At 52.3% G+C, this 26,032-nt stretch overlaps 9 protein-coding genes across 9 annotated transcripts; 3 read left to right on the forward strand and 6 right to left on the reverse strand.

Annotated features, from left to right (window-relative positions):
• Window positions 1–27: 27 nt before the first annotated feature.
• On the reverse strand, window positions 28–9,942 carry GL50803_0093294 (Ankyrin repeat protein 3; the record flags this gene model as incomplete). The annotated part of the gene is made up of 1 exon (XM_001709201.2): window positions 28–9,942. The coding sequence occupies one exon, from the start codon at window positions 9,940–9,942 to the stop codon at window positions 28–30; it is 9,915 nt and encodes a 3,304-aa protein (XP_001709253.2).
• Window positions 9,943–10,025: 83 nt separating this feature from the next.
• On the reverse strand, window positions 10,026–11,393 carry GL50803_0015022 (uncharacterized protein; the record flags this gene model as incomplete). The annotated part of the gene is made up of 1 exon (XM_001709200.1): window positions 10,026–11,393. One exon carries the CDS (start codon window positions 11,391–11,393, stop codon window positions 10,026–10,028), a length of 1,368 nt encoding a protein of 455 aa, XP_001709252.1.
• Window positions 11,394–11,422: 29 nt separating this feature from the next.
• On the reverse strand, window positions 11,423–14,032 carry GL50803_0015023 (uncharacterized protein; the record flags this gene model as incomplete). Its single annotated transcript, XM_001709199.1, has 1 exon — window positions 11,423–14,032. One exon carries the CDS (start codon window positions 14,030–14,032, stop codon window positions 11,423–11,425), a length of 2,610 nt encoding a protein of 869 aa, XP_001709251.1.
• Window positions 14,033–14,074: 42 nt separating this feature from the next.
• On the reverse strand, window positions 14,075–14,728 carry GL50803_0017286 (uncharacterized protein; the record flags this gene model as incomplete). Its single annotated transcript, XM_001709197.2, has 1 exon — window positions 14,075–14,728. One exon carries the CDS (start codon window positions 14,726–14,728, stop codon window positions 14,075–14,077), a length of 654 nt encoding a protein of 217 aa, XP_001709249.2.
• Window positions 14,729–14,739: 11 nt separating this feature from the next.
• Window positions 14,740–15,144, reverse strand: GL50803_0020472 (uncharacterized protein; the record flags this gene model as incomplete). Its single annotated transcript, XM_038045954.1, has 1 exon — window positions 14,740–15,144. One exon carries the CDS (start codon window positions 15,142–15,144, stop codon window positions 14,740–14,742), a length of 405 nt encoding a protein of 134 aa, XP_037902225.1.
• Window positions 15,145–15,153: 9 nt separating this feature from the next.
• Window positions 15,154–18,441, forward strand: GL50803_0017285 (Ankyrin repeat protein 1; the record flags this gene model as incomplete). Its single annotated transcript, XM_001709195.1, has 1 exon — window positions 15,154–18,441. The coding sequence occupies one exon, from the start codon at window positions 15,154–15,156 to the stop codon at window positions 18,439–18,441; it is 3,288 nt and encodes a 1,095-aa protein (XP_001709247.1).
• A 33-nt stretch (window positions 18,442–18,474) lies between these two features.
• Window positions 18,475–20,622, forward strand: GL50803_0017284 (Ankyrin repeat protein 1; the record flags this gene model as incomplete). The annotated part of the gene is made up of 1 exon (XM_001709194.2): window positions 18,475–20,622. One exon carries the CDS (start codon window positions 18,475–18,477, stop codon window positions 20,620–20,622), a length of 2,148 nt encoding a protein of 715 aa, XP_001709246.2.
• A 166-nt stretch (window positions 20,623–20,788) lies between these two features.
• On the forward strand, window positions 20,789–23,566 carry GL50803_0014859 (Ankyrin repeat protein 1; the record flags this gene model as incomplete). Its single annotated transcript, XM_001709193.1, has 1 exon — window positions 20,789–23,566. One exon carries the CDS (start codon window positions 20,789–20,791, stop codon window positions 23,564–23,566), a length of 2,778 nt encoding a protein of 925 aa, XP_001709245.1.
• A 44-nt stretch (window positions 23,567–23,610) lies between these two features.
• On the reverse strand, window positions 23,611–25,956 carry GL50803_0014858 (uncharacterized protein; the record flags this gene model as incomplete). Its single annotated transcript, XM_001709192.1, has 1 exon — window positions 23,611–25,956. One exon carries the CDS (start codon window positions 25,954–25,956, stop codon window positions 23,611–23,613), a length of 2,346 nt encoding a protein of 781 aa, XP_001709244.1.
• Window positions 25,957–26,032: the final 76 nt, after the last annotated feature.

Below are 26,032 nucleotides of genomic sequence, written 5' to 3' on the forward strand. Positions count from 1 at the left end.
TTACTACTATGTACGTTTTGATGCTGACTAACAACCTCTCCAAGTGCTGGTTTGGGTCTTCAGAAGATTTGCTATTTCAGTGTGCCCATTTTCTACAGCCAGCTTGTAGGCCGTCATACCATCATTGCGCACAAGATCTGCTTCCTTGTCGATCAATAGCTTCACTGCACGCATATTTCCCTGCTGTGCTGCAAACATAAGGGCTGACCAACCGTCCCTGTTCTGTTTTCCGCTTTGAATTAGGTAGGCTTTGATGTCGGCCTCATTTCCAAGTGCTACCGCTTGCATTAACCGTGTATTGCCGTACCAGTCGACCAGGTCTGTCAGAATAACTTGTTGACCAATCGTATTAGGAATGGAGGTGCGAGGACTGGAGACAGGGGTAATTACATCGGGAAGATATCCAACAGAGCCCATAATTCCCTGCAATCGCTCTTCTTGTTCGTTATAGGCTTGTGATTTGGCTAAATATGCTTTTTTATATCGCTTTACCTCACCCCGCAAGTCTTCGACTTCTTGCACTAAAGCATCAGATAGACTTACATCTGAACCTAGGTGGTGAAGGTCAGTCAAGGTCAAGCCATTGCTAGGTAAAACAGGATTAGTCTTATCTGGTTCAGCAAATTGTTTGGCCTTTAGCTCAGCTATAGCGGACGATAAAGCAGAATTTTCAGCCTGAAGCCTCAAACGCGCATCCTCTGACTCACGTAACTGTATGGCTTTTCGAAGGTATCCTGATTTGTACTTAAATACTCTGTCCTTTAACTCTTTTTCCGATAACGGGTTGATGTTCGACCTAGCATAATCAGCTTTTGTAAGACGCAATAGAGCATTATCTTTGCGAAGATCCTCTAGTTCTCGTTGCAGTTCGGCAAGTGTGGGCTCGTGAGCCCTATCATGCAGGGATGACGAATGTGTAGCAAGGAATAAGTCATCGACAGGTTTAGATTCATCGGAGACCTTCTGTGCCAGGACGTCCCCGGTGGGCTGGGAGAGCAGGGCCTCCTGGAGGCGCTTGATCTCGCGGTCCTTCTCGGCCAGGAGCGCGTCGTAGTCGGTGGTGGTCTGGGCCAGGCGCGGGCTCGCGGCTCCGCTAGCGACGGCGTCCTCGAGGCGCTTGCTGAGGCCTTCGTTCTCCTTGACCTTTTCTGCCAGTCGGCCAAGGGCGCTTTGGATTGCAGCCCGGTCTGCCTGCTCGTTGGCGCGCAGCTGCTGCCGGAGATCGTCCAGCGCCTGCTGGTGCCGGGCTTCGTCGGCTGCGCGAGCCTCTTCCGCGGCCCGGAGAAGGGCAGGATAGTCAATGGCGGGCTCGGCGGCTGCGGCCTGGAGGCGGGCAAGCTCTTCGTCACGGGCTTGGAGGGCCTCTTCAAGGGCCTGGATTCGGGCTGCTGCCCCGGGCTCTTCGGATTCGAGAGATCTCGGGTCCTGGGCGGCGAGCCTCTCCTGAAGCCTGGAGATCTCGGCGTTCTTCCGTTCGGCATCTGTCCTTGCTTCCGCAGCGGCATCTTCTAGAGCCCGGATGCGAGCCGTAAGTCCATCAATGGTAACTGGCAATTCGCCCTCGGCGCTTGCAGATTCCACACCCTGGACGATATTGCCCATGAGTTGTGTAACCAGGCTGCCGTTGTCCTGAACCTTGTCGGCGAGCTGGTTGATAGCTGTTTGCAGACCATCTGCAGGAGACCGCGTTGCAGAAAGTGCGTCTCTGAGTTGGGCAATCTCGTCGTCCTTCTGTGCCAGGACGTCCCCGGTGGGCTGGGAGAGCAGGGCCTCCTGGAGGCGCTTGATCTCGCGGTCCTTCTCGGCCAGGAGCGCGTCGTAGTCGGTGGTGGTCTGGGCCAGGCGCGGGCTCGCGGCTCCGCTAGCGACGGCGTCCTCGAGGCGCTTGCTGAGGCCTTCGTTCTCCTTGACCTTTTCTGCCAGTCGGCCAAGGGCGCTTTGGATTGCAGCCCGGTCTGCCTGCTCGTTGGCGCGCAGCTGCTGCCGGAGATCGTCCAGCGCCTGCTGGTGCCGGGCTTCGTCGGCTGCGCGAGCCTCTTCCGCGGCCCGGAGAAGGGCAGGATAGTCAATGGCGGGCTCGGCGGCTGCGGCCTGGAGGCGGGCAAGCTCTTCGTCACGGGCTTGGAGGGCCTCTTCAAGGGCCTGGATTCGGGCTGCTGCCCCGGGCTCTTCGGATTCGAGAGATCTCGGGTCCTGGGCGGCGAGCCTCTCCTGAAGCCTGGAGATCTCGGCGTTCTTCCGTTCGGCATCTGTCCTTGCTTCCGCAGCGGCATCTTCTAGAGCCCGGATGCGAGCCGTAAGTCCATCAATGGTAACTGGCAATTCGCCCTCGGCGCTTGCAGATTCCACACCCTGGACGATATTGCCCATGAGTTGTGTAACCAGGCTGCCGTTGTCCTGAACCTTGTCGGCGAGCTGGTTGATAGCTGTTTGCAGACCATCTGCAGGAGACCGCGTTGCAGAAAGTGCGTCTCTGAGTTGGGCAATCTCGTCGTCCTTCTGTGCCAGGACGTCCCCGGTGGGCTGGGAGAGCAGGGCCTCCTGGAGGCGCTTGATCTCGCGGTCCTTCTCGGCCAGGAGCGCGTCGTAGTCGGTGGTGGTCTGGGCCAGGCGCGGGCTCGCGGCTCCGCTAGCGACGGCGTCCTCGAGGCGCTTGCTGAGGCCTTCGTTCTCCTTGACCTTTTCTGCCAGTCGGCCAAGGGCGCTTTGGATTGCAGCCCGGTCTGCCTGCTCGTTGGCGCGCAGCTGCTGCCGGAGATCGTCCAGCGCCTGCTGGTGCCGGGCTTCGTCGGCTGCGCGAGCCTCTTCCGCGGCCCGGAGAAGGGCAGGATAGTCAATGGCGGGCTCGGCGGCTGCGGCCTGGAGGCGGGCAAGCTCTTCGTCACGGGCTTGGAGGGCCTCTTCAAGGGCCTGGATTCGGGCTGCTGCCCCGGGCTCTTCGGATTCGAGAGATCTCGGGTCCTGGGCGGCGAGCCTCTCCTGAAGCCTGGAGATCTCGGCGTTCTTCCGTTCGGCATCTGTCCTTGCTTCCGCAGCGGCATCTTCTAGAGCCCGGATGCGAGCCGTAAGTCCATCAATGGTAACTGGCAATTCGCCCTCGGCGCTTGCAGATTCCACACCCTGGACGATATTGCCCATGAGTTGTGTAACCAGGCTGCCGTTGTCCTGAACCTTGTCGGCGAGCTGGTTGATAGCTGTTTGCAGACCATCTGCAGGAGACCGCGTTGCAGAAAGTGCGTCTCTGAGTTGGGCAATCTCGTCGTCCTTCTGTGCCAGGACGTCCCCGGTGGGCTGGGAGAGCAGGGCCTCCTGGAGGCGCTTGATCTCGCGGTCCTTCTCGGCCAGGAGCGCGTCGTAGTCGGTGGTGGTCTGGGCCAGGCGCGGGCTCGCGGCTCCGCTAGCGACGGCGTCCTCGAGGCGCTTGCTGAGGCCTTCGTTCTCCTTGACCTTTTCTGCCAGTCGGCCAAGGGCGCTTTGGATTGCAGCCCGGTCTGCCTGCTCGTTGGCGCGCAGCTGCTGCCGGAGATCGTCCAGCGCCTGCTGGTGCCGGGCTTCGTCGGCTGCGCGAGCCTCTTCCGCGGCCCGGAGAAGGGCAGGATAGTCAATGGCGGGCTCGGCGGCTGCGGCCTGGAGGCGGGCAAGCTCTTCGTCACGGGCTTGGAGGGCCTCTTCAAGGGCCTGGATTCGGGCTGCTGCCCCGGGCTCTTCGGATTCGAGAGATCTCGGGTCCTGGGCGGCGAGCCTCTCCTGAAGCCTGGAGATCTCGGCGTTCTTCCGTTCGGCATCTGTCCTTGCTTCCGCAGCGGCATCTTCTAGAGCCCGGATGCGAGCCGTAAGTCCATCAATGGTAACTGGCAATTCGCCCTCGGCGCTTGCAGATTCCACACCCTGGACGATATTGCCCATGAGTTGTGTAACCAGGCTGCCGTTGTCCTGAACCTTGTCGGCGAGCTGGTTGATAGCTGTTTGCAGACCATCTGCAGGAGACCGCGTTGCAGAAAGTGCGTCTCTGAGTTGGGCAATCTCGTCGTCCTTCTGTGCCAGGACGTCCCCGGTGGGCTGGGAGAGCAGGGCCTCCTGGAGGCGCTTGATCTCGCGGTCCTTCTCGGCCAGGAGCGCGTCGTAGTCGGTGGTGGTCTGGGCCAGGCGCGGGCTCGCGGCTCCGCTAGCGACGGCGTCCTCGAGGCGCTTGCTGAGGCCTTCGTTCTCCTTGACCTTTTCTGCCAGTCGGCCAAGGGCGCTTTGGATTGCAGCCCGGTCTGCCTGCTCGTTGGCGCGCAGCTGCTGCCGGAGATCGTCCAGCGCCTGCTGGTGCCGGGCTTCGTCGGCTGCGCGAGCCTCTTCCGCGGCCCGGAGAAGGGCAGGATAGTCAATGGCGGGCTCGGCGGCTGCGGCCTGGAGGCGGGCAAGCTCTTCGTCACGGGCTTGGAGGGCCTCTTCAAGGGCCTGGATTCGGGCTGCTGCCCCGGGCTCTTCGGATTCGAGAGATCTCGGGTCCTGGGCGGCGAGCCTCTCCTGAAGCCTGGAGATCTCGGCGTTCTTCCGTTCGGCATCTGTCCTTGCTTCCGCAGCGGCATCTTCTAGAGCCCGGATGCGAGCCGTAAGTCCATCAATGGTAACTGGCAATTCGCCCTCGGCGCTTGCAGATTCCACACCCTGGACGATATTGCCCATGAGTTGTGTAACCAGGCTGCCGTTGTCCTGAACCTTGTCGGCGAGCTGGTTGATAGCTGTTTGCAGACCATCTGCAGGAGACCGCGTTGCAGAAAGTGCGTCTCTGAGTTGGGCAATCTCGTCGTCCTTCTGTGCCAGGACGTCCCCGGTGGGCTGGGAGAGCAGGGCCTCCTGGAGGCGCTTGATCTCGCGGTCCTTCTCGGCCAGGAGCGCGTCGTAGTCGGTGGTGGTCTGGGCCAGGCGCGGGCTCGCGGCTCCGCTAGCGACGGCGTCCTCGAGGCGCTTGCTGAGGCCTTCGTTCTCCTTGACCTTTTCTGCCAGTCGGCCAAGGGCGCTTTGGATTGCAGCCCGGTCTGCCTGCTCGTTGGCGCGCAGCTGCTGCCGGAGATCGTCCAGCGCCTGCTGGTGCCGGGCTTCGTCGGCTGCGCGAGCCTCTTCCGCGGCCCGGAGAAGGGCAGGATAGTCAATGGCGGGCTCGGCGGCTGCGGCCTGGAGGCGGGCAAGCTCTTCGTCACGGGCTTGGAGGGCCTCTTCAAGGGCCTGGATTCGGGCTGCTGCCCCGGGCTCTTCGGATTCGAGAGATCTCGGGTCCTGGGCGGCGAGCCTCTCCTGAAGCCTGGAGATCTCGGCGTTCTTCCGTTCGGCATCTGTCCTTGCTTCCGCAGCGGCATCTTCTAGAGCCCGGATGCGAGCCGTAAGTCCATCAATGGTAACTGGCAATTCGCCCTCGGCGCTTGCAGATTCCACACCCTGGACGATATTGCCCATGAGTTGTGTAACCAGGCTGCCGTTGTCCTGAACCTTGTCGGCGAGCTGGTTGATAGCTGTTTGCAGACCATCTGCAGGAGACCGCGTTGCAGAAAGTGCGTCTCTGAGTTGGGCAATCTCGTCGTCCTTCTGTGCCAGGACGTCCCCGGTGGGCTGGGAGAGCAGGGCCTCCTGGAGGCGCTTGATCTCGCGGTCCTTCTCGGCCAGGAGCGCGTCGTAGTCGGTGGTGGTCTGGGCCAGGCGCGGGCTCGCGGCTCCGCTAGCGACGGCGTCCTCGAGGCGCTTGCTGAGGCCTTCGTTCTCCTTGACCTTTTCTGCCAGTCGGCCAAGGGCGCTTTGGATTGCAGCCCGGTCTGCCTGCTCGTTGGCGCGCAGCTGCTGCCGGAGATCGTCCAGCGCCTGCTGGTGCCGGGCTTCGTCGGCTGCGCGAGCCTCTTCCGCGGCCCGGAGAAGGGCAGGATAGTCAATGGCGGGCTCGGCGGCTGCGGCCTGGAGGCGGGCAAGCTCTTCGTCACGGGCTTGGAGGGCCTCTTCAAGGGCCTGGATTCGGGCTGCTGCCCCGGGCTCTTCGGATTCGAGAGATCTCGGGTCCTGGGCGGCGAGCCTCTCCTGAAGCCTGGAGATCTCGGCGTTCTTCCGTTCGGCATCTGTCCTTGCTTCCGCAGCGGCATCTTCTAGAGCCCGGATGCGAGCCGTAAGTCCATCAATGGTAACTGGCAATTCGCCCTCGGCGCTTGCAGATTCCACACCCTGGACGATATTGCCCATGAGTTGTGTAACCAGGCTGCCGTTGTCCTGAACCTTGTCGGCGAGCTGGTTGATAGCTGTTTGCAGACCATCTGCAGGAGACCGCGTTGCAGAAAGTGCGTCTCTGAGTTGGGCAATCTCGTCGTCCTTCTGTGCCAGGACGTCCCCGGTGGGCTGGGAGAGCAGGGCCTCCTGGAGGCGCTTGATCTCGCGGTCCTTCTCGGCCAGGAGCGCGTCGTAGTCGGTGGTGGTCTGGGCCAGGCGCGGGCTCGCGGCTCCGCTAGCGACGGCGTCCTCGAGGCGCTTGCTGAGGCCTTCGTTCTCCTTGACCTTTTCTGCCAGTCGGCCAAGGGCGCTTTGGATTGCAGCCCGGTCTGCCTGCTCGTTGGCGCGCAGCTGCTGCCGGAGATCGTCCAGCGCCTGCTGGTGCCGGGCTTCGTCGGCTGCGCGAGCCTCTTCCGCGGCCCGGAGAAGGGCAGGATAGTCAATGGCGGGCTCGGCGGCTGCGGCCTGGAGGCGGGCAAGCTCTTCGTCACGGGCTTGGAGGGCCTCTTCAAGGGCCTGGATTCGGGCTGCTGCCCCGGGCTCTTCGGATTCGAGAGATCTCGGGTCCTGGGCGGCGAGCCTCTCCTGAAGCCTGGAGATCTCGGCGTTCTTCCGTTCGGCATCTGTCCTTGCTTCCGCAGCGGCATCTTCTAGAGCCCGGATGCGAGCCGTAAGTCCATCAATGGTAACTGGCAATTCGCCCTCGGCGCTTGCAGATTCCACACCCTGGACGATATTGCCCATGAGTTGTGTAACCAGGCTGCCGTTGTCCTGAACCTTGTCGGCGAGCTGGTTGATAGCTGTTTGCAGACCATCTGCAGGAGACCGCGTTGCAGAAAGTGCGTCTCTGAGTTGGGCAATCTCGTCGTCCTTCTGTGCCAGGACGTCCCCGGTGGGCTGGGAGAGCAGGGCCTCCTGGAGGCGCTTGATCTCGCGGTCCTTCTCGGCCAGGAGCGCGTCGTAGTCGGTGGTGGTCTGGGCCAGGCGCGGGCTCGCGGCTCCGCTAGCGACGGCGTCCTCGAGGCGCTTGCTGAGGCCTTCGTTCTCCTTGACCTTTTCTGCCAGTCGGCCAAGGGCGCTTTGGATTGCAGCCCGGTCTGCCTGCTCGTTGGCGCGCAGCTGCTGCCGGAGATCGTCCAGCGCCTGCTGGTGCCGGGCTTCGTCGGCTGCGCGAGCCTCTTCCGCGGCCCGGAGAAGGGCAGGATAGTCAATGGCGGGCTCGGCGGCTGCGGCCTGGAGGCGGGCAAGCTCTTCGTCACGGGCTTGGAGGGCCTCTTCAAGGGCCTGGATTCGGGCTGCTGCCCCGGGCTCTTCGGATTCGAGAGATCTCGGGTCCTGGGCGGCGAGCCTCTCCTGAAGCCTGGAGATCTCGGCGTTCTTCCGTTCGGCATCTGTCCTTGCTTCCGCAGCGGCATCTTCTAGAGCCCGGATGCGAGCCGTAAGTCCATCAATGGTAACTGGCAATTCGCCCTCGGCGCTTGCAGATTCCACACCCTGGACGATATTGCCCATGAGTTGTGTAACCAGGCTGCCGTTGTCCTGAACCTTGTCGGCGAGCTGGTTGATAGCTGTTTGCAGACCATCTGCAGGAGACCGCGTTGCAGAAAGTGCGTCTCTGAGTTGGGCAATCTCGTCGTCCTTCTGTGCCAGGACGTCCCCGGTGGGCTGGGAGAGCAGGGCCTCCTGGAGGCGCTTGATCTCGCGGTCCTTCTCGGCCAGGAGCGCGTCGTAGTCGGTGGTGGTCTGGGCCAGGCGCGGGCTCGCGGCTCCGCTAGCGACGGCGTCCTCGAGGCGCTTGCTGAGGCCTTCGTTCTCCTTGACCTTTTCTGCCAGTCGGCCAAGGGCGCTTTGGATTGCAGCCCGGTCTGCCTGCTCGTTGGCGCGCAGCTGCTGCCGGAGATCGTCCAGCGCCTGCTGGTGCCGGGCTTCGTCGGCTGCGCGAGCCTCTTCCGCGGCCCGGAGAAGGGCAGGATAGTCAATGGCGGGCTCGGCGGCTGCGGCCTGGAGGCGGGCAAGCTCTTCGTCACGGGCTTGGAGGGCCTCTTCAAGGGCCTGGATTCGGGCTGCTGCCCCGGGCTCTTCGGATTCGAGAGATCTCGGGTCCTGGGCGGCGAGCCTCTCCTGAAGCCTGGAGATCTCATCGTCCTTTCGCGCTAATACGTCACTGATGGGTTGAGAGAGAAGCAAATCATTCAAGTTCATTTTGGAGGATTGAATATCATATGCAGGAGTAGGAGCCATTCCCAACATAACTTCATCTAGTAAGTTGTGGTTTGGCGTATAAGGAATTGAGGAGGATATATTGATACACAGGTTTCTCAACCGATCGATTTCTTTATCGCGCTCTTTGAGAAGCTTATGAAATTGGGCCCTTATTTCATTGACATCATCTGAAGAAAAGTCAGTATCAGGCATAGAAAGAGGAGCTAGAGACACACCGTATGTTGAGATAAGAAGCTCCCTAAAGCAGTTCATTCCATCCCTAATATCGATTGGATACTCGGTATTCTTAAAAGAGTGGTAATCGGCGAACGTCTGATAAATGTTCAACAGGTCGTCACGCAAATCTTCTTTATGATCACCAGAAGTAAGTGCTGTATCGACTTTATCAGAATAATCCATCAGCAGTTTTCGACAAACCAGCGGGGCAAGAGTAGGCTGCACACATGTCCCATACACCGGTACGGATGTTCGACTAAGAAATTGCAATTCAACCTCATCCTGGTTTGTGAGGGTGAAGTCTGTTATGCGCTTTGTTCCACATCTATTTGTCGATGTCACGAACTGCTCAAGTATCTGCTTAGCATATGCAAGGTATTCTCTGATATCAGTGTCGGCATTGGAAGCTGCATCACCTAATAAGCGTTGACAGCAGAAGATAGCCCATGTATAATTTTCTTCTACGAGATTCTGCGCTCTGTAACGCGTACAGGCAAGAGAGGCTATATTGATGTAGAGCAAATCTGATCGTATGTCGGCAAGATCAAGAATAGATTCGCTTATAGCGAAAAGGCCTTTACAAACAAGACTATCTGGCTGCGAACGATGTACAGCAACCTTTTTATAAAGCTTCGAAGCCTGCTGCCTGTACCTGGTCACCGAGTCATGTTCTTCGGTTAATTCTGGGCTAGTTGAGATAAGGTCCATGGCGAGTGCCCTGCTAAAGTGTTCTAGAGCCTGTAATACGTCACGGTTTAAGAGGGTTCCATCTAAAGTGGAAAACGTGCTATCGACTTGCTGCAATGTTTCAGAAATCATGTTTGCCGCTTGCAAAATATATCCTACTGAATGGTGAATAGCTTTGGCATTGGAGGCAGCGAGTGTGTAACACGCAGACACGGTGTTATATAACAGTGCTACAATATCCAGTAAAACACTATTTGCAATTATGGTGAGTGAAGATCCAGTGGACCATATCAGCATGGCCTGTTCAGAGGGCGCTTTAATTTCGGGGCTCTCCCAGGGAAGCATGAACAAGAGATCCTTGGCAAGAAGATAGCATTCATAGACAGTATCCATATGAATAGACATGTCAAAGCTGGCTAATATCTTCCGCTTTTCCTTCAACCTTCTAATTACATTAGAGATGAGTTCCACAGCCCCTGAAGGGAATATTTGGACCGTAGCTTCTAGCACTGAATAAAAGGACCCATCGTCCTGGGGTTCTAATGGGGGAAGAGAAGGAATGACGGGCGGTGGCGCGTTCATCAATCTCCGAATTTTTTAAATTTTTACCGAACAAATTCAAAAGACGTCACTAATGATTTACTGAAAAGGCCATAAGGCATCCCTTACGACGAGCTATATTGGAGAAAGATTGGTTGATATACTTTGAAATCCTGCTCTGTGTTTAAAACAACTCCATAGACGTTTTCGTGTCCTCCAGCAATTGTTGCAGATGAAGGGTCTGCGGTGCTGCTGGTAAAGCTAGTATAGAATGCAGGGTTGATGGAGTAAGACGCTCTAATTCCTGCGACTGCATCCGGAGTATATGTAGGAACTGGCCAAGTGAATCTGTTGGCATGTCTCGCCACGTGCCGTAGTGCCCGCTCCTTGTCAGCAAACCGAGCGGTAGCTCCAGGCGCTGCAGCTCCATCATCTGAAGATTCCAGGTCATCTCCAACTAGAACACGGTGGGCTCTGGGATCTAATTGATCCATCGAATCCTCTGGAAGGTTGAGGTTCTGGAGCTCTGAGTTATTCTCGTCATTTCCCTCCGAAGAGGACTCCTCCACCTCGGTGGACTGGTCAAATCCGCATGTCTCACAATCATAGTCTATTCCATCTTCGATTTCAAACGGACTACACGGACCCACTCGTGAGTAAACAGCATGGATACAGTGATGGCCAAAGAATGTACGCGATGGCATGAAAATGCTTGCAACTCCTCTCGTAAAACCCTTCTCTTCGTTGGGCTTTTCCTCGTTGTAATAGCGCTGTAGTTCCTTAATTCGCTGGTGAACATACCTGACACGTTCCTCATAGTACTTGACCATCTTGGCGTCGTTCTGTGCCGGGATGATCAGCTCGCCCTGCGTATTTGCGTTGATAAACTGCTGAAGCTGGAGACCAGCGCCAGGTGGATACGATGCAAGGACACGTAGGGTCTCTGGGGTCTCGAAAAACCCGAAGAAGACTCTCCTGACCTTGTTTGCAGTGACCACATCAACGTCATTATTTAGAAGGGTTTTCCGTAAAGTTATGTGTGGCTGCATGATGGCATTTGTTGGCTGGGATTTTCGCTTGTCTTCACAGTTTTGATAGAATGAAGCCAGACATGACAGTTGGTTTTCCGGTGGGGTTTTAGCATGGAAGAGCCGCCTGAAAAAGGCTTCTATATCCTCCACGGTAGTATAGACAGCATGAGTCGGTAGAGGATAAGATAAATCTGTCTTAGCTAGAGGACGCTCAAAGGCAGAGACAGACGGCTTCAAGGGTTGTGTGCATGTCGGTGCCTGTGCACCAGTACTCTGCTTTGGTGCCTTTTTAACAAAGTCAAGGATATTCATATATTTGGACCTGCGTCCTGGGCCCTTTTTTCCATCTGGCGGCCCCGCTGATGGCACTGCAGAAGGTTCAGCTGCTACTTCACAAACTTCGTCCAAGGTTTCATCGTTAAATAAAGCGTCTGGAAGGCTCAGAGAAGGGAGCTGTGACATGAGAAGATCCAAGGATTTTTTTACAACCACTAGGCTATTGCGAGATTCACAGCGGTATCACTGAAAACAACGTCCTTAATGGCGTGTGCAGAGGTTGCAGAGATTACAATGCCTTTTTCCATGAGAGAAATAGCCGAGTGGGTTGCTACCAGTGAACTAGAATCCATCAGTCGGATCCCTGTAACAGAGTCTCTCAGAAAGCTATCTTTCAAGTAGATGTCTGATTGGAATGCACCTATCCCCATGTGTCCCGCGCCAACTATGGTTGTCTGTCCATCTATGCAAATAGTTGTCCCTCGTACAATGCATGCTGAGCGTCTTTGACGTGAAATCATGGAGTGGGTGCAAAGAATTTCGGATCCAAGTGCAAACAATCCGTCATTGCAATTGCACAAAGCGACGTTACCAATTACAACTGCAGAGGTGTCTATGTGAAGCCCACGCCAAAAAGACTCCGTTGCCAGAAGCACATTAGAGATGGTGCCCATGCTCCTGGTCAGCGAAATTCCAATGGAATTGACCCGTAGTACTTCCTCACGAAGCAGGCCCGGCGTAACTCCATCTACGTGTCTAAGGTGCTTGAGCATCATGTTCTTGCTTGAGCTCTCTTGCTTCTTGATGCACTTAAGCCGCTGGATTAAGATCCTAGCAATGGCGATGGGAAACGGAGAGGCCCTGTCCGACAGAACAAATGGAGCAATCTTCCCACGGAGGTGTCCAAACTTTGAGTACTCCAACAAGTCACTGTCTATCATATCTTCAGCGTAGAGCTTTGCACTGACACAGTAGCAATCTCGAATGTCTGCATTACATTCATAGAGGGCTATACACGATGATTCTGGCTCTGAAAATACAATGCGAAGAAGGTGTAAGAAAGAGCCTACGCCTTGCACACCTGTCACGATGCTCCGTAGCTTTCCGGAAATCTTTTCATCTGTTTTCAGAGAGGATACAGTGATAGGATCTAAGTACGATGGATCCGGCGCCAAAAATAACTTTCGAGATATCTCGACCGTCGGACTGATTATTGAACAATCTGCAATAATAATGGGATGATGATGGTCGCCATACGTTGCAATTCCTGTCAAGCAGAACTGGAAGCTACACTGAGAGATGGACTTAATCATGTTATCTGACAGATTGTCTTTTGATATTAATGACCCCCCGATCAGAAGCTCCTTAATACCATCGGGATTATTGTAGTAGCAATCCATAAACTCATGGTGAAATGGAGATAGTGTATTGAATTTCAGCTCTGCGCCAAAGGTATCGGCAATGTATTCCTTTCCTGTCATGACCTTGTCATTAGAGCAGAAGTTCTCACCAAAAGAAGCAACCCCGCAGTGGCAAAGGAAGAACAATGACTTCTGCACCAGCACGGTGGAAAGGCCTCGACACACAACTGCTGCAGTGTGGGGAAGCTCAACGGAGCTTATAGCAGGAAATGCCATTCCGTGGCCCCTGAATATGCAACCATCGATTACCACATCTGTAGAGTGTTCTACAACTATTCCTGGGCCAGTGTTTGGTCCAAAGTGACAGTCTTTGAAGATTACAACTGCAGATCCAAAGACATGTACTTGGGCGTGAGATACTTTGAGAAATGTCCCATATTTGCCGGAAATGTGCTCCCGAATGCTCATTATGGTTGCAAGCTCCTGTTCCATAGCATGCTTGCTCGTTACTGTCGCCCTTTGAAGCTTTGTCCGAGCTCGAGATACTACTCGGTCCCAAAATGACGCACTGGGAACCCGCTTAATGGGCCCAAAGGAACAATTAATAAAAGTAATGGCAATGTTATCCAGTTTTCTTTTGATTGAACTGATAGTTGGTCTTCTAACAAACACTTGTCCACTGAAGTGAATGCTCTCAAACGTAGTGCTTGATGATATAATAAGAAGGGGCTGCTTGAACCAACTCCGCTTCTGATTGAGTATTTTGTAAAAGGACTCTATAGGCGGTATTCGCTCTTGGTAGACATTGGAGCGGGTGTCGTTTGCCTTGAAGGGGCCAAAAGCTCGGTTCTTCACAGCTAGTAGCTTGGGATCAAACTGTGTCGATCCACCTCCAACAGAAGAATTAATTCTCCAACGTGGCTTATCACATGGACCCAAAAGTGTGTCGCATGTTCGCGTTATTCGAAAGGCCCCCTTACACTGGCGATAGAAATCTATAGGTGTCTCTATTATCGCAAGCTTCCTGAAAAGGCTGATCTTTGCAGGAATCGAAAAGACAATCGGCGCCTGAATGTTGTTTCTAATGCGTATGTCCTTTTTCATGCGGTACATACTCATTGAGCTCAAGATTGTAGTAAACTTAGTTCGCTCATTTCCACATGTCTTGTCAGCCAGCGTGGATACAAGGCCTTTACGGAACTGCCACTCACACACGTCTGCTAGATACTGGTAGGTAAGAAGCTGTGTGTAGACAGATGTAGTGTTTCCTTTAATGACGTTAGTTGTGTCCTCTACTATTTGTTCAAGACGAGCATGCTCAATGGCTTTTGTGGCGTCTTCAAAGCCCGTTGCTTCGTTGACCTTCTTCAAATGTTTATTGACGTCGTGCACAATAGCTGCCATCCTCTCTGTTACATTACTCATCTGTGTAAGGAGCCCATAGATGGGGTGCAAGACATTCATGGAGCCGGTATAAAATTTACTTGGGGGGCTGTTAGCTCTCAACTAATTCCTTATGATTTTCAAATTGAGGCTATCGACCGCAGGGACCTGCTGGCGGATAACGTGGCTAATGCCCTCTATCATGAGGTAGGCTACCACCCTGGTGATGAATTCAGCAAATATCTCCTTGAAGCCGCCTCGAAGTGCCCCCCGTAGCCACTCCCTCTTTGACTTGGAGAATAAGAAGCTGGTAAGGAACCCAGCGATGCTTCCGGTAACAAATGCCTCTGGCGGAGTAAGACGTCGACCATATGAGAACAGAGTGTTCTTCAAGGCCAGCATTTTCAAAAACTCGACAGAAAACTGATACGTGAGAGACCTGACCAGCTCCACAGGGGAGAAAATGTGAAATATAGACAGAGATGAAATCGCAGATGCTGCAGAGGTGCTAAGGACCTTCTTAATGTCCGCTTTTATGATGCGCTGCATACACGTGTCAGACTTATCTACGCTGTTAGAGCCAAAAACCATTGAGGTAAGCTCTGAGAGAAGAGCTCCGGGGCCTTCGTTATGCAGGACATCGTAAATTCTATGAACCACGCCAAAAAGACCTCCCATGGTAAGACAGTGGAAAGATATGCCGGACTCTATGTTCGCCGTATTGGTCTTGTCAATAAAATCGTTATATTGGGCAAAGACATCATGCAGAATGTCCATGGCCACCCAATTTATTTGAAATTTAGTTGGATGCATGACAACATCCAGAGCCGTAGGCGGTTCATAAGAACACACAGAGACACAACAAATATAATTAGAGACACACCAGCTCTTATTAGAGATTCAATCAAATAGCGTGTCTGCTCTTTGTTCGATGGTGCGATTGGAAGTGAAACTTGACGATTCCACGCCCTAACAGTTGTTATTGCAACAAGAGAGCTAGAAAGAAGAGTGCTGGGAACATCTCTGGCTAAAACAGCAACTAAGAACATGACGCAGGGCAGATAAGCCTCGTATCTGGCCATTCTATTCGCACGGGCTTTCGTGTCGAGAGACGAGTAGAATGCTTCTGCAAAGTATAACAGCACGATAGACTGGTAGAGGGAGAGAACCAACTGGCTCAGTGCCAGGAACATTTGGAGGCTATGAGTCAGGATGAACATTTAAAAAAGATTATATCATCGCAAGGTTGGTTTGGTGCGATTACGGCCGGGGACGCTGCAGAGGTGTCGCGTCTGTGTGCTCGCTTCCTTCGGGAGACAGACCGGACCGGCACCACTGGGCTCATGTATGCTGCAGCATCCGATAACGAGGAGATTGTGCAGATGCTCGTTAAGGATGAGAACTCCATGCGCAATCATATCGGGGAGACAGCTCTGCTGATCGCTGCTGCCCAGAACTCGGCCAAAGTCATCCCTCTTCTGTTACCATATGAACATGAAATGGTACTACTTAATGGAGCTACTGCGTTGCATGTCGCTGTTCAACATGGGAGTATGGAATCAATACCACAGTTGGTTGACTGCTACAGCTGTGCCCGTGATAGAAACGGGTTTACCGCAATGGAGTACTGCGCCTACAACAATCTTCTTCCCCAGCTATCTCTGTTGGTAAAACATGGGAGTTATACCATTGAAGACCTAAAACATGCTGCTTCGATTGCAGATTCCGCGGGACATAAGCTCTGTGCCGCGGCCTTGTGGAAAGCCTCAAATACATATCCTGGGACTTCACTAAGATTGTCTAATCTAAAATTAACCACTGCACACATAGATGTGCCACCCAATAGTGCACAAAGTATTGATTCGTTGTCAGGAAGCAGGTTTACTGCCACTTCTCACTCCCATCCCTTAACCCTTACTCAACTGGATGCCAAGCAGCTGCAAGCTGCCTTCCATGCACTGAGTGATGAAGCAGACACGAATGGGAGTCCAGAGGGAGAAGGAAACAACCTTGCTGCAAACCATCCAAATGTAGTGCTTGCCTCGAACAACGATCCTTGCGAAAATCAGGGGATTTGTATGCTTAACTCAATGGCTGAATGCAGTGCGAGCACCAGTCCGTCCATTTTCCAAGGAAGACAGGAGTCTGTGTTAGTTCCTGATGTACCGCAGGGAGGCAACGAGCTGGTATTAAGTCCGAGCTCTTTGGATTCTTCCTTACCCTTGCTGGCTTCTCAGTTGTCTGGTACAGATAGGAGCACGCAGAGGAGTGAAGTACGTATTCTAGTTGAGCATTTACGCTCCGCCTTAGAGCAAGCAAGGGGTGATCTTAAAGACAAGACGGTTACAATACTGCGCTTGGAAGAAGAGGTAAAGAAGTTGACAGAAAAGAACGTACAGAGATCCTCAGGTTTTCTCTCTGCAGCGGAAGCCTTATCTCTACGTGAAGAGGTAGCGTACTATAAGCATCTCTTGGTCAAGCGCGATGCCCACGAAAAAGAGCTAAAGCAAGAGATAGGTAGGCTGCAGAACGAAAGCACGGATGTCTTATCGTCATTACGCTGTAAGATCAAGCAGGACCAAGAACATGGCAAGGATCTTAGACTTGAGGAAAAAGGCCAATCATCCGCCCAAGTTGACTCGCCAGAGTCACTATCGGAATGTTCACACAATTTGTGTGCGTTGGCATACGCGGTGAAGCAGCTGTGGACCATGCTTGATGCGCAGGAGGCAAATCTACCGGTTCCAGATTTGGTTCCAGAAACGGCGACTATTGCTGACATCCTTCTCAGCTTTAAATCCTTGGAAGTACAGCTTCAAAGATTGACTTGTGATGTCAGCTCAAGGCCTCGTACTGACCCCCCTTCGTCTGCAAAGACTATACTTGACGCCAATTTAGATACTTCAAACGAGCAGATTGAGCAACTTATAGAAGAGTTAGCAGATAGCAACGCCAGAAGACGCCAGCTTGAAGAGCAGCTTGCGGAGGCACAGGGTTCCATTGATCAATACAAACAATTGGCCGAGGCTGCTCGAAGCTGCCAAGCACAATCAGAGGCCAGGCTTTCCCAGTACTTTGAGGTTCACCGCAACGAATTGGCATTGATCACTAATGAAGTGAATAGTGCCAAAGAGACGATTGCTAGAATGATAGAGGGTCCCGTTGATAACGACGTCAGTGTAACCACCATCACAGATTCATTGTCTTCTGGGTCTGCAAAGTCTCTTACGTACTATGTGGAGCTCGTCTTCACGCTTATCAATTGGTACAAAGGGGCAATGGAGAGCATAAAGCAGGAGCTAGAGCAGCTTCAAGCGGATAATGATGCACTTAGGCTGACAAATGCAGAGTTAAAACGGTTAAATGATGTACTGGAACACCCCATTAGACTTAGCTCTAGCAACCCTGACACCGCTGCTATGGAAGCCAAAATCGTAGCTTTAGACGCCAAAAATACTGACCTCCACAATGAGCTCGTCGATTGCCGTAAGAAACTCTATGATCTACAGAAGGAGGTAGCAAATTACAAAGATAAACTCCTTACAGCTCACTCCAGCGAAGAACTTGAAGCCGTCAAGCTTCGATCACATCTATCTATGTACGCTGATGCATACAAAACTCTCAAAGACAGCTCTCTTTCTATGGGCCAGGAGCTTGACATGCTTCGGTCTGAATTAGATCTGTATCGATCGCTTCACGGAGATATTAAGGAACGAACGGAATCACAACCAGTGGACACAGACGTAACTGCATCACGTGTCTATCCTTCCACGTTGGAGACTTCAAATTTGACAGCACCGTCCGGGCCTCTTTCAACAACAGTTATCAGACAAAACGTCATGACGCCTTTAATGATTGCTGCCCAACAGGGATCTCTCCGAGAGTGTAAAAACAACATGCAGTATGTTCGCCAGCAACTTCCCAATGGAATGACTGCACTCATGTTTGCAGCGAGTGCTGGAAACAAGGAGATTGTCGAGCTGTTGGCGCCACATGAGTGCTCCTTTATCAGACACGATAATATGTGTGCAGCAGAGGTTGCTCTGACATGCGGTCATTATGACTGTGCAGAGCTTCTTCGGAGTGCAGAGGCCCTGCATACCAGCAAGCTTGGTGGCATGGCAGAAGGTATGTTGTCCAGTATTATTTCAGCTGCAATCTCAAATAGTCTATTTGCTGTCTGGTCTTTTTTGCCCAGTCAGAAGGGAATGAAAGATGACCAAGGTATGACAGCCCTAATGCATGCCGCGATGCGTGGGCACAGAGATGTCGTACGCCTATTGAGCAAATACGAGCTACGGCTTCAAGACAACCATGGTCGAACAGCCCTGATGTTCGCTGCAGAACACTTGCATTCTCGTGTGTTGGAGTTTCTTGTGTCTGAAGTGGATTTAAAGGACCATGATAACAAAAGTGCTATCGATTATCTTCCCTCGCGGACAAACGCAAATGGCCCCCTCTATGATTACTTTCTGGAGACTTTAGGGTAAATGCAACTAAAATTTCGAGACAATCATTTCTCCATGACCCTGCACGATTGGTTTCGAGCAGCAGAGATTGGAGACACAGACTATATCAAAGAGAATGTAACAAAATTTAAAGGAAGAACCACAGATGCTGGCTCAACAGCGCTTATGATAGCTACGCACAATCATCGGCCTCAGATCGTCGAGATTCTAGCCCCTTTAGAACAGGGAGTCCGTGATTCTGATGGGAAAACTGCCCTGAGTATCGCAGCAGCTTTAGATGACGAAGAATCATGCGCCATGCTACTTAGATGGGAAAAGAGCCTTGAATTGCCCGGTGGGAAAAATCCATTGATGGTGTGCATTGAGCACGGAGGCACAAACGCTCTTCCATTGTTACTAGAGGCCTACGGACAGGGGTGTGATGCACTGGGCTGCACTGCTTTAGAGTATGCTGTACTAAGCAAATCTTCAGAGACACTCCGCATAATCTTAGAGCATATAAAGCCCTCCATGTCGGAAGTGGCGAATACCGTAACAAAAGCCTCTTCTGATTTGGAGACAACTCTGTCCGAGTTGCAAGGTATAATAGCACGTTTAGCAGAGGAGAATAAGTTGGTCAATCAGCAATTGAAAGAGGCAGAGACAGAACTAGACGCAGCCAACCTTGAAGCCCATAACCTTCGCTGCAAGATTCGCTCAATGGAGGACTACACTGACGGTATTCACGATGTCCTTCGCCAGGTCACCCATATGGAGTCGATCGATGATATACTAACTTGTCTCATAGACCCTGCTTTCAACGCAGAGCTCCTCAGCTACCTGGAGAAGAGTAAGCTGACATCTACTACCAATGTATCAACAAGTCCGTTTACCAATATTTTGTCGTGCTCTCCTGCAGGGCTACGGAATAGCCAACCAGATCCCTCCCTCGTAGAAGAACTAGAAGGCCTGAAAGAGCAACTGGCTCACAAGGACAGAGAAATTTCATCTCTCAAAGAAAAGATTAGTTCTAACTATTTCGTCAACTGTTCTACCAACGAACATTCAGAACATAATTTATCTATGGTTGAGAACTACATGCAGCAGATATCTGATCAAAAGGTTAAGTTAGAGAGGCAAGCAGAGGAGCTTCATGCATTGAGGCGCCTTGTTGGGTCAATGGCTGTGGAGAACATAGCCGGTTGTTCAGCAGATGCCCTGCACACGGCAGAACAGCAAGTGTTTTTGAACTCAGCTAAAGAGAAGCGCCTCACTGCTCTCCAGCAGTCGAAGATGGTCTCAAAGGAGGATGAATTACCTACCATTCCAGAGCAAGGCACACACATTGATCCTAGCCAATTCACCTACTCCTTTGATAAGGGTTCTATGTCTGATAGAGATATCGCGGATATGTATCGGGTAATGAGGGACCTCCTGGGCGCAGACCCTTCCACGCAACCTTTAGAAGACAGTATATCTAATGTTCAGACACTACCTACGCTAAGGCTATTCACGGAAACGATGGACGACTCGATAGAAACGTATATGCCTGTAAAGCCCGACGACTTCAAGGCTGTATTCGAACAAGTGATGGAGAAATTCGTAAATATACAAAAGAGGAATGACATCTTAGCAGATTGCCATGATGCCAGTGGATCTAGCACGCCCAGACACAAAGCTATTCACACAGAGCGTTGGGAGTTTGGACACGGCTTTATAGATTCTATGGCCAATAAAGCCGAAGATGCCGCAGCGTTTGCAACAGAATCATTGGCCACAGCACGACCAGCAAAGAGTCCTAGTCCCCCTCAGCTCCTGTCATCTTGTGGCGAACGTCGTAATGAAGGTCCAGAAGAAACCTATCAGTGTACTAGCCTAGCCGAATCAGTGGTAAAAGAAGGGGGTAGTACTACACTAGACACCGAAGCGATAGATAAAGCGGTCTGCTCTGAGCCAGGGTCGTTCTCGAGAGCTCCAGTTCGGATCATAAACGTCCAGCAGGAAGACGAAGAACTACTGAGGTGCATGGTGGTACCCGATATACCATCGGTACCAGAGAAAACATCCAAAGACCGCGCTTTGGATTTGGAAAGAATATACGGTACGTTAAATGGACAAGCCCGGACAAGCGCTCAGGCTCGTCAAGTAGAAACAACAATAGTGTCAGCTGTGTTTAGCTCCCGTGGGGTACAGGTTAGGACCAGCAAGGGAAGAACTCTTTGATTGCAAAGGTGTAGATGAAGGAGTGAACGGCAATAGAAATTCATGCATGGACTAAGGTTGCGGCGGCTTGGTGCAAGCTATTCCAGGGTTCGGGCGGTTAAGCACACATGGTCAAAAAAACAGGGCATTTTTGGCGCCGGCGCCTTTAAAGGGAATTCAAAAAAGGATGAACTCGATCGGTGACAAGAAGTCGTGGTTTGACTGCATCACAAAGCGTCAGTACACAACGATCCGCACAGGGCTGCGCCTCTATGGAGGAGCAAGCAACGCAGTTGGAGAAACAGGTCTGATGAATGCCGCGCGCACAAACGACTGTGAACTTGCGAAGATCCTCTGCATCCAGGAAGCCGGGATCAAGAATAAAGACGGTCATACCGCGCTGATACTTGCAGCGTGCTATGATCACCACGAGATCTGCGATGTCATCGCTCCCTTCGAGAAGAAGTATGCGACTAATGAGGGAAAAAATGCCCTTATGTTTGCTGCGGAGTACGGTTGCACCGAGTCTGTAAAGGTTCTCTGCGGGTATTTCGACCTGAAGGAGCGTGACAATGACGGGCTGAGCGCCCTCGACTACGCTATGAACAACACTCACCCGGCATGTGTGGAAGCCATCATGGAAGCCGGGAAGCTTACCGAAGAGGCTGCAAACAAGCAAATCGCCCAGTCCATTCGTAACTCGTTCTCTTCTCTCGAAGAGTTCTACAGGTTAGCGACTGAATACGCCGAGCTTCCTGATACTCGGTGCAAGTGCTGTGACCTCCCGTACAATCTTTGCTCAAATAAGGACAACGTTGTCAACATAGTGCGCAAGTACCCTCCCTTTTTTGCTCAGAACCCTACGTCTGCGTCCGCCACTGTCACGACCAAGGTTGGTCAGGCACATGGGATTTCGCCCCTTGACCCCAACCAAGAGGAGCTACTGAATCAGCTCGGTCCTGTCCTGAAGGAGGCCCAGCTCAGAGCCTGGTATAGCGATATTTGCGAAGAAATTTCGCGCTTACGTGAGGATCACGCGAAGATCACCATTGAGAACCGTGAACTGACCGATAACCTTGGCACGGAGACGGCGACCCACGACGCCCTGAAGCTGAAGTTCGATAAGCTTAAGCTTGACAACGACGAGACAACCCTCAAGTACGAGGATCTTATTTCTCGTCATAACGCTCTGATGCACGAGTGCAAGACGCTACAAGAGGATGCCGAGAAGGCAAGGGAGCAGAGAGTTGCTGTGGAGGTCTTGCACCAGAAGATCTCGAACATGCTTTCCAGTACGGATGACGATATCAGTAAGACAATAGAGAATATGCTAAAGACTCATAACACAGAAATGCAGAAGCGCACAGAGGAGCTTGAGCTTATGAAGCATTCGGTAGATATCATGGCTGCAGAGCACGCAGTTGTCAAGAAGGAGATGGACAAGCTTACGGAGAGCAAGGTTCAGGCCGAGGCACAGGTCTCCATCATCCAGAATAAACTCCTGGCCAAGGAGGAAGAGAATCGCCACATGACTAACAGACTCGAGGCGACCACTGCCATGATCAACGAGCTCGAGGCAAAGAACAACGAGCTCGAGATAGAGACGTCCAAGCTTATGGACGAGGTGACGAAGTCCAGGCTGATGACGCAGCAGCTTATCGGGAAGATGAACGAGAAGGAGAAGCTCTTGGAGGACACACGCGATGAACTGGCACACACGCTGGGTGAGCGCGAGGCGCTCTATCATCGCATCAACCTTATCACAGATGATAAGGAAGCTGCAGAGGCGCGGATCCAGCGCAAGGATGAGAGCATAAGCCTTCTCCACGACGACAAGCGCAACCTGGAAGGTCAGGTGCTTTTCCTTACCGAGGAGCTAACAAAGTCGCAAATAGCAGCGAAGAACATGTCATCCAAGATGCGCCTGGAGAATCCACTGGGTGGAAGTGGCGGGAACGGGCCTAAGCAACTCTACCCTGTCGACATCAACAAGGACGCCGGGTCTCCAAACAGCAATAGCAACGCCGTCGATGCGTTCATCAATAACATGAATAACATATCAACGGGGCCAAACAGCATGGCAGGGAGCCCTCAGCGCAAAGAGTCACAAATCAACGCCATCATCAGGAACATGATGCACCCCACGAATCAAGATCTCCACCAAGCAATACTCGATTCAGATAAGCCGGAGATAGCCAGCAACATCACGAACGCTATGATGTCCGCTAACGCACTTGCAAATTTTGACGTGACCGAGCGCACTGACTCGGTCAACAACAGTGCAGCACGATCGAGCAGTAACTCATCACGTTTCCTTAATTTACAGTTGATGTCCGGGTCTATGAGAATCAAGACCAGCCTCCACAACCGCGACAACAACATTGCCGTCACCGGTCAAGACAAGCGCAACAACAGATTGACTGAGCTTATGGAGGCGGCCAGGGACAACGACTTTGTAAAGGCGTACCACCGCATTGACGTCCAGGGAGGCCTGCAGGATGACCATGGATATACTGCTCTTATGTATGCTGCCAGTGAAGGAAACCTTGAGATGTGCCGCCTTCTTGTCGAGAAGGAGGCTGGAATGTGCAGCCACGATGGAACGACGGCTTTAATGAGGGCTGTGTCTGGAGGGCATGCAGATGTTACCGCCTTTCTCCTTGACAAGGAGGCTGGCATGCAGAGAAACGACGGGTGGACTGCGCTTATGGCTGCTGCATGCGATAATAGACCAGACATTGTCACGATTCTTGCGCACAACGAGTCTGCAATCGTTACTAACGAAAACTTTCCGGCAGGAGGAGGCGTGTCTGCGCTGATGCTTGCTGCGACAGGAGGGCACCAGGAGTGTGTCCAGCTTCTTCTCCCATATGAGGCTGCTCTGCAGCACTCGAGCGGACGCACCGCTGCAGACTATGCTAACAGTGAAGATCTACGCGACATCATTTTGGAGTATACCGTTTGATGTCTTCGTGCGCAGTAAATGTGGATGTCATTTTGGCTTTGTGTTCATGTCGAGTTCCCGCTGGGACGGGAAGTTGCAGCGGAGAAGTCATAGGTGAACTCCAGCTCTGTCTGAGTCGTAAGAGCACTCTGGCCAGTAAGCTGTTTGGCAGCAGAAATTAAAGCAGCAAGACTAGTGAAGTCCACTTCCTCATCAGCATCTTCTATAGTATCCTTTTCCTCTGGTTGTCCAGACGAATGAGTTTGAACAGGAAACGAAAGAGGTGGAGGGTGTGAACCTGGTAGTTGGGGCTGTAAGTCACTGGGAGAACGGAGAAGGTGACAAAGGGTAGTCTCAGCCAAAGCCTCTAAAGAACTAGAATCAATAAATTCGTCAAATGAACGAATGACAGGTTCAAACTTTTCATAGAAGGATGGAAATGATTCCAGGATAGACCTGTCGATCACCTCCTCCCACTGCATTGCAACCTGCGCCCTCATAAGTCTATAAATCTCTGCTTGCCGCGCGTCAGCGACCCGTTCTTTTCGAAGATCTAGTATCGCATGCCTCCATGCAAAGATAACTGTGCGCCCAATGACTTTCTGCCGAAGCCTCTTGCCTTGCACTTGTGCTTCAAGGTCAGCCTGATGCAAGCGCCATCGCATGGACGCAAGGGACCTGCGAAACAGGCTTAGTGTAAAGAAGTGATCTGCTTGTAGGAAGCGTTGCCTCGATTGTTGCAGAAGAGGAATAAACCCTTCTAAAAATACAACTTGCTTTGTAAATCTGTCCATAATGCGACCTATAGCATCATCCACCTTACTCAGGACTTCTATCCTTTTGCCTAGTTTCTCTCTGGCTTGCTGGATCCAGATAGAAAAAACATAAGACAGCATTCTTTGTAAGGATGTGGTGTGCCACAAAGCAAGCTTAGTATGGAGTGCAACCAGGGACCGATATCCTATCCGCAAAAGAAGACCTGCGTGGCAAGACGTGGCTATTTCTAATTGCTCTTTTCGTACTTGTGCCTTTCGACGTGCTAGTTCCTCCTGCAAGACCCTCTTGGAGTGCTCAGCTTGCTCTTTTGCAAGCCTGTCTTCTTCGAGGCGCCGAAGACGTTCCTGTTTGCGGTCTGCAGCTCGTTTGCTATAATCTATATAAACTTGTGGTGCTTTACGAAGTAGCTTGCGCGTAGTAAACTGTTCAACTGCTTGATTCACGGGCGCAGCCACCTGGTTGCTTTCTGAAAAGGGCCTCAAGCTATCGGCAGACGATACTTGAGGCTCCTCTGTTGTTTCAAATCGGACCTTTTTCGAGGATGTGGTTAGATGTCCGAGAGTATCGTTGTGACTCTGATTCTGTTGGGTCTCTGGATTGGTAGATACAGATTCCTGCTTTTGTTCAAGCCCTTCTGTACACGATACTACTGGCGATGGTGATCGAGGAGATGCATCGTTAGTTTCGTTTTGAGATAAGCATAAAGATTTGCTGACTTCTATTCGCTGAATAAAGGATTGGATGCGTCTTTCTCTGCATGCCCGTTGTTCTTCTTGTCTCCGCCGCGTTTGTAGCCTTTGAGCCTCAACACGCATAGCTAGCAGTGTTTTTTTCATGAGCACAACAACATAGTTCGTCTCAGCCATTCGTATTTGAGATTTTATAGTCTCCATCCGCAACCGTTGGCGTTCCTTTTCATATGTTTCTTTACGATGAAGGAAAGTTGACAGCCATGTATGGAACGTCAACCGCAACAAACATAATAGGTAATTCTTCTTAATAATGGCTTCATTACGGTTCAGTGCCTTTATATGTGCTTTCCAGCTAACAAGGATCTGTGTGGCTAGAACCACCTGCCTGCGACGGATCATCATTGCAACGCACTTCTCAAGGGCCTCCATCCGATATCGCTCCTTTTGTTCCGCGATAACCTTGGCAGTCTTCTCACGCTCCTTTTCTACCAGGAGCCTGGCTTCTTCCTGAATACGTATCCGCTGCCTTTCAGCCAGCTCTTTCGCTCTCTGTGCAATCACTTCCTCTCGTATCTCCTCTTCAAGCCTGCGTGTCTTTGCTTGGGCTTCTGCATAAAGCTTAGATCGTTCTGCTCCGACAGCGCGCACATCTGGGAGGTCAGACTGGGAAATAATCCCCTTTAACCGCTCTCGGGGCGGAGTGCGAGGTTCTGATTTCCGTTGCCGGGGGCGATCCTTTGCCTTTTCGACCTTGGAAAAGATATCATCTATCTGTAAGTCCTGTGCGATTTGCTTTGCTTTGAGGCGAATTTCTGCATTGTCTTCCGAGAGGACTCTGTGAGGATCGGTTCCTGAAAGCTCATTAATGAAATTGAGGGCTGTGTCGATGGTTACACGTGTGTTTTTCGTTAGATCTGCGAGCACCTTATAAGCATTGTCCATGTAAACTACTCGCTGATCGTAACAAATTTTTGGGGGATGGTTTGTCTCGTGTGACACTGATACAATCGACCAATCT

Source organism: Giardia intestinalis, chromosome 5, assembly GCF_000002435.2.
Source record: "Giardia intestinalis strain WB C6 chromosome 5, whole genome shotgun sequence".
Lineage (NCBI taxonomy): Eukaryota > Fornicata > Diplomonadida > Hexamitidae > Giardia > Giardia duodenalis.